The sequence below is a fragment of the Terrapene carolina genome, unplaced genomic scaffold, assembly GCF_002925995.2.
Source record: "Terrapene carolina triunguis isolate 2854851 unplaced genomic scaffold, T_m_triunguis-2.0 Scaffold344, whole genome shotgun sequence".
Classification (NCBI taxonomy): domain Eukaryota; kingdom Metazoa; phylum Chordata; order Testudines; family Emydidae; genus Terrapene; species Terrapene triunguis.
Window position 1 is genome coordinate 62181 of NW_020664695.1, and position 12085 is coordinate 74265.

Here is a 12085-nt window from a genome sequence, read left to right on the forward strand (position 1 = left end):
TATAACAGTCTTCCTGCCTGGCTTCAGGCCATCACTGCTCTGCTCTGGGTGTTCCTCTCTTTGAAATGGGGTCACAGCACTTCACCACCTCATAGCAATGTTGTGAGGCTAAACACATGGTACAGGGATGGGAGGCAGATAAGGACCTTCAATAGTCAGAAGTGCAGCCGTTTCTTTTCCACATCAAATCACATTGGGGTTGCCACAAACTCATGATTTCAACTTGAGTCTTTCAGTACCCGGTGTGTTTCCTAAATCCCCAGCTCCTGGAATCCTGTGATGCCATGAGTATCTCAGCTCTCATTTGAATAAAATGGGAAGCTTCTTGGGTGCATGGAATAGTAGAAACAGTTGAGAACATGACCAGAGTTAAACTTCATCACTCAGAAACAAAAGAAACAGTTACGTTTTCTGGCCTGAGTTCTCCAGCTAAGGTCTAAGAACCTAAATATAAAAACAAACATTTCCCTTTATCTTTTTAGATAAAGATTAAGATCTTTCCCCTGCTTCTGCAGGCTCAGCATCACAGGGGGACACGGATGCCCCTGTCAAATCCCACTGACCCTCCACACAAGCTAAAGGGCTGATTGCAGGACCAGAGCCCTAGTGGTACTTTTTTCACTAAAGCCTCCAGGGCTGAAATTCACAATGGGCTTATTCCTGCTTAACCAACAGCACGAGTCAGTTCCAGGAAGGGAAACACCCAGTTGTTGCTGCAGCCTGCAGGTGGGGCATAGTGTGAACTCAGAAAATTGAAACATACATTGTTACCCTGTTCCACTGCCCAGAGAGAGTCATGGCTGCAGAGAACCCCGTGGAAAGTCTCCAGGAGGAAGCTACATGTCCCGTCTGTCTGGAGTATTTCACAGAACCTGTCACTCTGGAGTGTGGGCACAATTTCTGCCGAGCCTGCATCAGCCAGTGCTGGGAGGGATCCGATACAGCCACCTCCTGCCCTCAGTGCAGAGAAACTGTGCAACAGAGAAACCTCAGGCCCAACAGGCAGCTGGCAAATGTTGTAGAAATCGCCAAGCGGCTGAGTTTACAGGCGGCAAAGGGAGCAGGAGGGGACGGGGTGTGTGGGGAACACCAGGAGACTCTGAAACTGTTCTGCGAAGAGGATCAAACCCCCATCTGTGTGATCTGCAGAGAGTCCCGGGCTCACCGTGCTCACACTGTGGCTCCCATACAGGAGGCTGCCCAGGAGTACAAGGTACTGAATTGCTGTCCAGTCTAATGGGTAATAACTTAGGCTTTTAATTACAGGTTAGTGGCATCACAAGTTGCCCGAGACAGGTGTAACTGTGTCATTCAGCTGTGTGTAGCCTTCATTGCATGAAAGATGCTGTACAAATTAATGATACTCCAGCCTGGCAAGAAAGGCAACAGAGGAGGATTTTAAATTTGTCTGATATGGGAAAGTTTTCTCTGAGCAGCTAAATCTTTTCAAATCCAGCTTCCACCAGTGAACTATGGGAACCTTCTATAGACTGGAAGTTGTTAAATGATCAGTGAGGTTTGACTCACAAGAGCTGCCGGTCAGTCTATGTGAGAGTGCTGCATTCAGACTGGCGAAGGGGGAGTTACAAGCTATGGCTGTTATTACTGATTTATCATAGAGTTTATAATTGTTATTTGCATCCCAGCAGCCCCTACAGACCCCAGATGAGATCAGACCTCGATTGTAGGGGGCCCTGCACAAAACCCAGTGAGGGACAATCCCTACCCTGAGCCATTCACAGTCTAACTGGACAAGAGAGACAAAAGGTGGAAGGAGAAACCGAGGCAGAGTGAGGGGAAGTGACTTGTCCAAGGTCATTTAGTGGGTCAGTGGCAGAACTGGGTATAAACCACTTTTCCAAGGCCCGGTCCAGCATCCTAACCACTAGGCTACGCTGCCCCACTCAGCAGCACTGAGCAGTGATGAAGTGCGAACAGTAGGAGGAAAAGACTCCTTGATAAAGGCCCCAGGCTCAGCAGGGAGAGTAAGTTTCCCACTGGGATTCTGAACTCCTGTGTTGCTCCATGAAGGGTTAAACTCAGATGCTGCCGGCCTGCGCTAGAGGAGATCACTGGGCTAAACGCCGTGTGGACCCCAAGCATCTTGAGTCCACACACAAAAGGGCTCCAGACAGCTCAGGTTCATGCCAAGTACCACTGGGATTTCACTGGATTGTAGCAAAACTAACCACAGGCTGGAGCTGACCAGTGTCAGTCTGAACTGTTCTAGTGTGTACGTGGGCAAGGACCAGCCAGAGTGGTTCCTTTAGTCCCATAATGCAGCTTATGCAAATCTCTCAGAATCCACTGCTTCCGGGACCTTTGCTGGGGACGGTGGGGTAGCTACCTAGAGGCCATTGCCACGGAAAGGGGCTAGGACAGCGCTAGGGCAAACCCCAGCTGTTCCTAACACAAATCAACACATCTAATGGGGTTTGCCCTAGGCCTTAGATCAGTGTCCAACCCTTCCCATCCCCAGGGGTACAGGGCTGAGAGTTAATGGAGTTGGGTTCTTTTGAGCATTGCAACCTATATGGCTGCCCCGGAGGCTTCTGGGATTGATATAACTGTTTCTTAAATATTCACCACCATGTGACACCAGTTTCCTGCCAGTTTAAATCAATGGAGAAAGTGGACGTAATAACTCAACTCTGAATATAAAACACTCCCAGTTTCCATTAATAAGGTTTCATTTCCTTGGTGTCTCTGATGTTCTACATCTAGAAGAACCCACTGTTGTACACAATGTTGTTGTAACTGTGTTGGTCCCGGGATATTAGAAAGACAAGGTAGGTGAAGTAATATCTGCTCATGGCCAGCTTCTGTGGGTGAAAGACAAGCTTTCAAGCTTACACAGAGCTCAGGTCTAGGAAAGAGTATGTTCCCCAGAGCTGAGCTCTGTGTAAGCTGGAAGGCTTGCCTCTCTCACCAACAGGAGTTGGGCCAATAGAAGATGTTACCTCCCCCACCTAGTCTAGCTAGAAAGACTGACATATCTTGCATTTTAGGTGGGAAAACGCCTCCTACAAACAGACAGTCAGCCTCAAAATAAACCCACTAAATTATTTCTGTTTGTCAGGGAAAAATCCAGGCCCATTTGCAGACCCTGAAGGAAGAGAGAGAAAAGCTGCTGGGATTTAAAGAGGCTGTAACGAAGAGAAGCCAGGAGTATCTGGTAGGTGGCTGTTGTCCTTCACCTGCTGGGACATGGAGGTGGGAGGGTTATTTGTTGGTAGAGTCCTCTATGGCCTTGGTGAATGTGGGCTTGTGTGTGTTTCTCCATGATCATGGGATACTAAGTGTGTGTGTGTGTGTGTGTGTGTGTCACAAATGTTCTCTCCCCGGAGAAAGACAACAGCACCTTCTGCAGCATCTAAGATGTGTCTTAATTAGTGAGTTAATTACTATTCCTTGTGGCGTTCACAAAATTTCTCCCAGACTACACTGATTATATCCCAGTAGCTCCAGCCGGAGGCCCAATGTCTACACAGCTGTTGTTGGTGTGGTAGCGTGAGCTGCAAGAGCCTGAGTGTTGCCATGGGCTTGGAGGCTCGCTACTGTTTAGATGTACCCTCTGAGGCCATTGGACACAGTGTCCGAACCAAGTCAGACATGGAGACATCCCTTTAAGAGACATTGGGGCCAAATGGGAAGCTGTAAGAAAATCCTCTCCCATGTGATGAGAACATAGAGTCCAGTGCCACAATGTGAAAGATTGCAGATATTGAACTCCAGTCCATGGGTCCCAGACGGTCACCACAACCCAGCAGCTCTCCAGAGCCAGCAGGGGAGGGGCTAGTGGAACTGTGGCCCACCAAAAGATCTGCCTACAAAGCTCCTGATTGGAGGAGACGTTCAGATGCACGAGTTACACCAGCAGGAGTCACGGGAAGTTGTCCAAACAACCGAGTGAACTCCTGGTCTGCTTCTGGACTGGCCCCTGACTCTGGCTTGGCCCTGCCCTGGCTTTGTTCCTGGCTCAGGTTTGACCTGGAGTACTGCTATCTGACTCTGATTCCGGCCTGACTCTGCGTGGCTGACTGACTCCGACTCCAGCCCTGACCCCCCACGTGACTCCTGACACTGATTCTGACTCAGCCTTTGGCATGACTCCTGGTCTCGACGCCATCCTCAGCCCTTGGTGAGATCCTGACTTTGACTCCAGCTCCGACTTTGGCTGTAGTTCCTGACTTCCAACTGCAGGTCTGAGCAGCAGGCCTGACAGCTCATGTCCTGGTCTCTACACAGATGTGTTAGAGATAGTAAAGAAACTCTCTCTTGTAAGACTGTATGAAAGGCCCACAGGCTTCATCCATGTTCCTGACCAGCCCTTTCCTTATTTATTCTAGAAACAGACAGAAACAAAGAGGCAAAAGATTGTGTCTGAATTTCAGCAACTGCGGCAGTTCCTGGAGGAACAAGAGCGACTCCTGCTGGCCCAGCTGGAGAAGCTGGATGAGGCAATTGTGAAGATACAGAATGAAAATGTCACTAAACTCTCCGAGGAGATTTCCCATCTCAGTGAGCTGATAGGTGAGATGGAGGGGAAGTGTCAGAAGCCAGCGAGTGAATTCCTGCAGGTGAGACTGAGTGAGAAACATCCCATATCCCCACACAGGGAAGGGAGGGCTCCTGAATCATAAGCGCTGGGTCCAGCAGTCGGAGATCTCAGTGTAACTCGGCGTGTGTGTTCCTGACATGTGAACGACTATTGTTCTTTACAGAGTTACAGAAACAGAGATATTAGAGATGGGGAAAACCCCATTAGCTCAGCGATTCATGGCTCTGGGTCAGGGCAGGCGTTCTTTTCCTCGTACTTGCTAAATCCCTTCCCTAGGATCCCCTGTGTGCGTCAGATGGGACTGAGATTCTTTTCTCTCTCTCTCCTCTAGGATGTCAGAAGCACCTTGAGCAGGTACGTGGCTCTCTCACTCCCCCTCACACTTCACAATGCTGGGAAAGAGCTTGGAGATGGTTAGAGCCGCATCTCCACAGGGCTCTACAGCCAAATGTGTGAGGAAAGGTCATATTTTGGATACAAATCTCTCTGATCAACTTCATCCTCAGGTTCTCACCCTTTTATAGAAGACTCTGGAATTATCCATTCATTGGGAAAGACTGACCTAAAGTATTTCCTAGCAATGTCACATCCCTGGGGGACTGGCTGCCTCAGAATTATGGGGATGGAATACGGGCCTGTCACTGCTGGGGCACTGGTCACCATTCAGTCCAGGGCAGCAGTGGTCAAGAGACTTTCCCTCCTGATATCTGTATGGAATGAGCTGGGGAAGGGGGAGTTGGTGTCTCAGTCTAGTTCCTAGTGGACCAATTTCTACAGCACTTTGCATGGGAACCTCCTGTCCCTCAGAGCATGGAGGCCAATGAGTGAATTCTCCCTGGAGACTCAATTCCCCTCTTATCTCCAGAGCTGGTCTCTCCAGGTGAGAGCTGAAGAATATTAATGGGACCTTAAGTGGGAATGTTTCACGGCCAAGGGCTGTGTTGCGCCTGCTCTGAGGGTGGGAGATGTAGATGAATTGTAGCTCCAGGCCCATTAGAGCAGCAGCTCACTAGCCAGAACTTATAATGAGTCACTACATGAAAGATAACCATGTGACATTGTTTCTGTCTAGATGTGAGAAGGGGAAGTTCCAGCAGCCAAGGGAGATTTCTCCTGAACTGGAAGTGAGACTCAGTGATTTCTCCCAGAAAACTATTGCTGTAATGGAGACTCTGAGGAAGTTCAAAGGTACCGAGAAGGGACCTAGGAGGGGGAATTGGGATGAGCCTCTGAGACTGTGGGAGGAGAATGGCTCTGGCCAATTGGTTCATAATTAGATGATGGATCTATTTAATTGTTGGGTGAGAATGCCACAGACTTGGGGTGCAAGACACTCAGGTTGATTAATTCAAATCCTTATTTCTACCAAAAGCCTGCCTTGCCATTACAATTACTGTTAAAGTAAGAAATGACTCATAGATTTTAAGGCCAGAAGGGACATCACGATCATCTAGTCTGACCTCCTGCACATTGCAGGCCTCAGAACCTTGCCACCCACTCCTGCAATTGACACCTAACCTTAGGCTGAGTTACTGAAGTCCTCAAATCATGGTTTAACAACTTCAAGATACAGAGAATGCACCATTTATTCTAGTTTAATATCTGCTAACGATCCATGCCCCATACCGCAGAGGAAAGCGAAAAAAATCCAGGCTCTCTGCCAATCTGATGTGGGGGAAAATTCCTTCCCAACCCCAAATATGGTGGTCAGTTGGACACTGAGCATTTTGGCATTTTGGCCAGACACCCGGCAAAGAATTCTCTATAACTCAGAGCCCTCCACGTCTACTGCCCCATCACCAGCCATTGGGATATTTGCTACTTGCCATCGCATATAGAAAGAAGTGCTGGCCAGTTCCCTTCTCCTGGGGCGTAGGCAGGTCACGGGGGATTTCTCCTATGAAGCTCTGACTATCCCTTACACTGTCTGACATATTATACACATCCAAATTACATATTTATTAGTTCTTTTCCAATCACCTTTGAGTGTTATTTAATATTCATATCTTATATAACTCATGCAGTTCACATGCATGAATGTTTTTATTGGCAGGACTTTGCGCTCCAAGATATTTTCATGTTATTCTCTTTTCTCATTGGTTTATTACCGCTAATTATGCATAGCTCACTTTGACTCTTTCCTCCGCATAGAGATTTTAGGACTTTGCTTACCACTCCTGGGCAGTACATTTTGAGTGTCTGTTCTCCTTAAGCATATTGTGTGGTCAAAACATCTCAACTTAGGAACACATCACTTGATATGAAGGTCACTTAAGGCAACAATTCCCTTATGTCAAGCAAACTGCTAACCAGGCCAAAGCCAAGTCAGTCAGTATAAACGCTGAGTAAACAGACCCAGCAGCTCACAATTAGAGCCAGGATTTTGCAAACTCTCAACATCCAATTAGTGTCAAAGGCACCAAAGTGGGTAAAGTTACTGTGATGCCAAAGTCTTTGTATGATCTGGGTCTAGGTTACGACAAAAGGCCGTAAGTGAATGTGACAAACCAGCTGGAATCTGAAAGGTGGGAGGGGTTGATGAGGAGAAAATAAATCTGTTTTATGGATTATGTGTCCTGGGACGGTTGTGAGGCTGCAAGGACGTTGGTTCCATTGCTGAGAGATACCTGAATGAGAGAGGAAAGAGAAGGTTTCAGATTAGTTTATTTTAAATATCTGAGTGTGTCTCTGGGACTCTCTGTCTGTTTCTCTGTCATGATGAAAACTGTCTAGGAGTTCAGAGTGGGGATGCTGTTATAAATATGAAAACCTGAAATCTCGTCTCTTTTCTCCTTTCCATCACCAGACACTCTGCCGTCTGCACTGGAAACACCAAGAGGGGAACCCCTAGGAGCACACAGACAGGGTGAGGTTGCAGGTGGAGATTGTCTTTAAATCATGAGAAAATTCTAGTGAAAACATTTTCATGAGATTGTAGCTAAAGTTACCAACCAAAGTGACTCCGACCACGACACACACAACTCCATAAATACACACATTAAACAGGGAGGAGATCCCAGGCTGAAGTCACACAAACACTCCTGACACCAACTTTGGTGCTGCGTTCATGCCCAAACAGATTAATAGAAACTGTGGCACTGAGCATCACTCGAACAAAGCTCTCTGCCCTGACACATCCCTCTGCTCTACCCTGGTGCAAGAGGTCTCTCCATCGCTTTTCTTCAACATCTGGCCTTTCCTCTGGGCAGGGCTGGGCACTCCCATTGGAGCTGTTCCCTGCTTCCTGGATTGGGGAGATGCTCTCCCTCTGACACTGCCAGCTCCTCCCTTCTCTCTGGGCTGGGGATGGGGCTCCCCCACTCAATGCCACTTCCTACTCTCTGGTGTTAAGCAGCTCTTCCCCAATGCTGCACCTTCCTCTCTGTTCCCTGGCCTGGGAGTGGAGGCTGTATTAGGGGTGGGAGTTTCCTTCTTCTGTGGGGTTTATAGCTGGTACCTGCCTCCTTTGCTCCTTTCTCACTAAAACCTTCTTGACACCTTCCTGGCTGTGTCTCTGATTCTGGGAATGGAGCAGCCCCAGCAGGGGGAGCTGAAGCCCCTGCAAGGAATTGAGAAACCAATAAAGTGGCTCCTATTAAACAGGCTGAAGAACTGTAGTGACATCTCTACTCAACTCAGGTGCCCAGGACAGAGGCAGCTCCCTGGGATCCAGGACTGTCCCAGCCAGGACGGGGCTGCTGGGGAGTGTGAGAAATGGTCCCAGCCTTCCCCAGGGCTGAATTGTGCCCCTAACGCTCTGATTATCTCTCCCCCCAGTGAATGTGACTTTGGATCCAGACACGGCTCATCCCATCCTCGTCCTGTCTGAGGATTGGAAAAGTGTGAGATGGGGAGACACGCGACAGCGACTGCAAGATAACCCTGAAAGATTTGACTCTGATCCCTGTGTGCTGGGCTGTGAGGGATTCACCTCGGGGAGACATTGCTGGGAGGTGGAGGTGGGGGATGGGCGATTCTGGGCTGTGGGGGTGGCCAGAGAGTCTGTGAGGCGGAAGGGAGAGATGAACTGTAGCCCTAAGGGGGGGATCTGGGCTGTGCGGCGGTGGTGGGGTCAGTTCCGGGCTCTCACCTCCCCTGTCACCCCCCTGCCCCTGAGCTGGGCCCCCAGCAGGATCCGGGTTTGTCTGGACTGTGACCGGGGGCAGGTGACATTTATCGATGCTGGTGATGAGGCCCCAATCTTCACTTTCCCTCCGGCCTCATTCAATACGGAGAGAATTCGACTCTGGCTACAGGTCTGGGACCCAGACACCCGGCTCAGACTGTGTCCCTGAGATGGGGTGGGGAAGATACCACTGCGAACCCTGAGAGCAGCCTCTCAGACAGCGCAGTCTCTGTGACCCTGGAGATTGCTTTGGGTCTCAGCCTTTGCACTGTCAATCCATAGAGAGCATTCATTGAGTGAGGTAGAGAAGCCAATCTCATTGTCCCACCAGGCATTGTGCAGCCTGTTTGCCACGGTCCTCTATGATCCAGGATGACTCTGGGGATTCTGGGTCAGACAGTGTCACTGAGACATGGGGGGAACAGTCCACTGGGAATGGAAAAATAGGCTTCTCTAGCCACAGTTCTCCTAGCCCCTATGACCTGGAGCACTCCCATCTACCCAGCATTAGGGCTTATCTCTATGACTCGGGAAGCCTCCTGTCTACCCAACCTTTGAGCTCTATGACCCCTGCAAGCCCCACCCCCTCCCTTACAGCCCCAGAGATGGGAGGGGGAGGTGTGAAGAACCCCTGGAGCTGCAGGAGGAGCAGGTTTCAGAGTGGTTGCCGTGTTAGTCTGTATCAGCAAAAACAACGAGGAGTCCTTGTGGCACCTTAGAGACTAACAAATGTATTTGGGCATAAGCTTTCGTGGGCTAAAACCCACTTCATCAGATGCATGGAGTGGAAAATACAGTAGGCAGGTATAAATAGACAGCACATGAAAAGATGGGAGTTGCCTTACCAAGTGGGGGGTCAGTGCTAACGAGGCCAGTTCAATCAGGGAGAAGTGGAGGGGACCTGAGGGGCAGGTGTGGGGGACTCCACCTCCTCCCCAAACACTACTTAATTTATTCTGTGTTCCTGCCACCCCGCATCTGTCTGTCCCCCAGTGCAGCTGTTCATTTGTAACCAGAACATATGGTAAAAACATCCACAAATTAGTGTTTCTATAACAAAGGCTGGTATTTCCTACCAGGACTGTCATAGGATAACGCTGGCTAACTCTGATTTCAATCTTTGCTCTTTCATACTCACCGCACCAGCTGCAGTACAAAGGGGGCCATTCACCCACTGATTAAAGTCATTAGAGGTAAAATCACTGAGCACAAGTGGACCCGGACACTCAGTTGAGACAATTTACAGCTCAGGATAAAAGTTGAAAGACTTTACTAACAAGGTAACTTCTGGACCGACTTTATCTCCTAGGGAGCCTGTAACTACTGAGGAGTTTCTAGCACATTCAGGCAGTACAGTACCTAACGAGTTCTCCCATCTCCCCCTCCCTTGGGCTTGTAAGCAGAGTCTGTGCTCTGTTCAGGAGGAATTGTGCTGTGTCGACCTGAGCACAGGACGAAGGATCCCCTGGGTGCTAGTTCCTGCTCTGCCCCTGTGGGTGAAACCCACCCACACCCTGGAGAGCCAGTGCAACCCCCACCCTGACTTAACCCCGAACCTGGGGGGAAGCAGCCTCAGTGCACCATGGATGCGGGAACCCAGCCCTGCCAACTAGTGCAAATGGGCTTCATTCAGCCTTCTAATGCTGCAGTCCTATGGGAGTGTGTTTCATAGAATATCAGGGTTGGAAGGGACTTCAGGAGATCATCTAGTCCAACCCCCTGTTCAAAGCAGGACCAATCCCCCACTAAATCATCCCAGCCAGGGCTTTGTCAAGCCTGACCTTAAAAACCTCTAAGGAAGGAGATTCCACCACCTCCCTAGGTAACCCATTCCAGTGCTTCACCATCCTCCTAGTGAAAAAATTGTTCCTAATATCCAACCTAAACCTCCCCCACTGCAACTTGAGACCATTACTCCTCATTCTGTCATCTGGTACCACTGAGAACAGTCTAGATCCATCCTCTTTGGAACCCCCTTTCAGGTAGTTGAAAGCAGCTATCAAATCCCCCCTCATTCTTCTCTTCTGCAGACTAAATAATCCCAGTTCCCTCAGCCTCTCGTCATAAATCATGTGCTCCAGCCCCCTAATCATTTTTGTTGCCCTCCGCTGGACTCTTTCCAATTTTTCCACATCCTTCTTGTTGTGTGGGGCCCAAAACTGGACACAGTACTCTAGATGAGGCCTCACCAATGCCAAATAGAGGGGAATGATCATGTCCCTCGATCTGCTGGCAATGCCCCTATTTATACCGCCCAAAATGCCGTTAGCCTTCTTGGCAACAAGGACACACTGTTGACTCATATCCAGCTTCTCATCCACTGTAACCCCTACGTCCTTTTCTGCAGAACTGCTGCCTAGTCATTCGGTCCCTAGTCTATAGCAGTGCATGGGATTCTTCCGTCCTAAGTGCAGGACTCTGCACTTCCCCTTGTTGAACCTCATCAGATTTCTTTTGGCCCAAATCTCTAATTTGTCTAGGTCCCTCTGAATCCTATCCCTACCCTCCAGCGTATCTACCACTCCTCCCAGTTTAGTGTCACCTGCAAACTTGCTGAAGGTGCAGACCACGCCATCCTCCAGATCATTAATGAAGATATTGAACAAAACCGGCCCCAGGACCGACACTTGGGGCACTCCACTTGATACCGGCTGCCAACTAGACATGGAGCCATTGATCACTACCCGCTGAGCCCGATGATCTAGCTAGCTTTCTATCCACCTTATAGTCCATTCATCCAGCCCATACTTCTTTAACTTGCTGGCAAGAATACTGTGGGAGACCGTATCAAAAGCTTTGCTGAAGTCAAGGAATAACAAACACATCCACTGCTTTCCCCTCATCCACAGAGCCAGTTATCTTGTCATAGAAGGCAATTAGGTTAGTCAGGCATGACTTGCCCTTGGTGAATCCATGCTGACTGTTCCTGATCACTTTCCTCTCCTCTAAGTGCTTCAGAATTGATTCCTTGAGGACCTGCTCCATGATTTTTGCAGGAACTGAGGTAAGGCTTATAGTTCCCTGGATCCTCCTTCTTCCCTTTTTTAAAGATGGGCACTACATTAGCCTTTTTCCAATCATCCAAGACCTCCCCCAATTGCCATGAGTTTTCAAAGATAATGGCCAATGGCTCTGCAATCACATCCGCCAACTCCTTTAGCACTCTTGGTTGCGGTGTGTGAAAGTAGAATGAATTATATTGTAAAAGTAGAATGGATTAAAGAAATGCTGTATGTTCCTTTAAGCAGGAATGAGGAATGTTGAGATACAGGTGACGGGAAGAGAAACAGTAAGGTATTGAACAATGGGTCCACTTAAGCTGATGGTGGGACATTAACAGAAGATTGGTAAGAGTTAATAAGGAAATAAGATATGTGTGTCTAGCCCCAAGTAAACTT

General features: G+C 48.8%; 1 protein-coding gene across 1 annotated transcript; it reads left to right on the forward strand.

The window, feature by feature from the left end:
- Positions 1-792: 792 nt before the first annotated feature.
- Positions 793-8856, forward strand: LOC112110115 (zinc finger protein RFP-like). The gene is made up of 7 exons (XM_024204956.3): positions 793-1213; positions 3080-3175; positions 4350-4580; positions 4893-4915; positions 5634-5749; positions 7368-7427; positions 8339-8856. The coding sequence occupies exons 1-7, from the start codon at positions 797-799 to the stop codon at positions 8854-8856; spliced, it is 1461 nt and encodes a 486-aa protein (XP_024060724.2). The 5' UTR covers positions 793-796.
- Positions 8857-12085: the final 3229 nt, after the last annotated feature.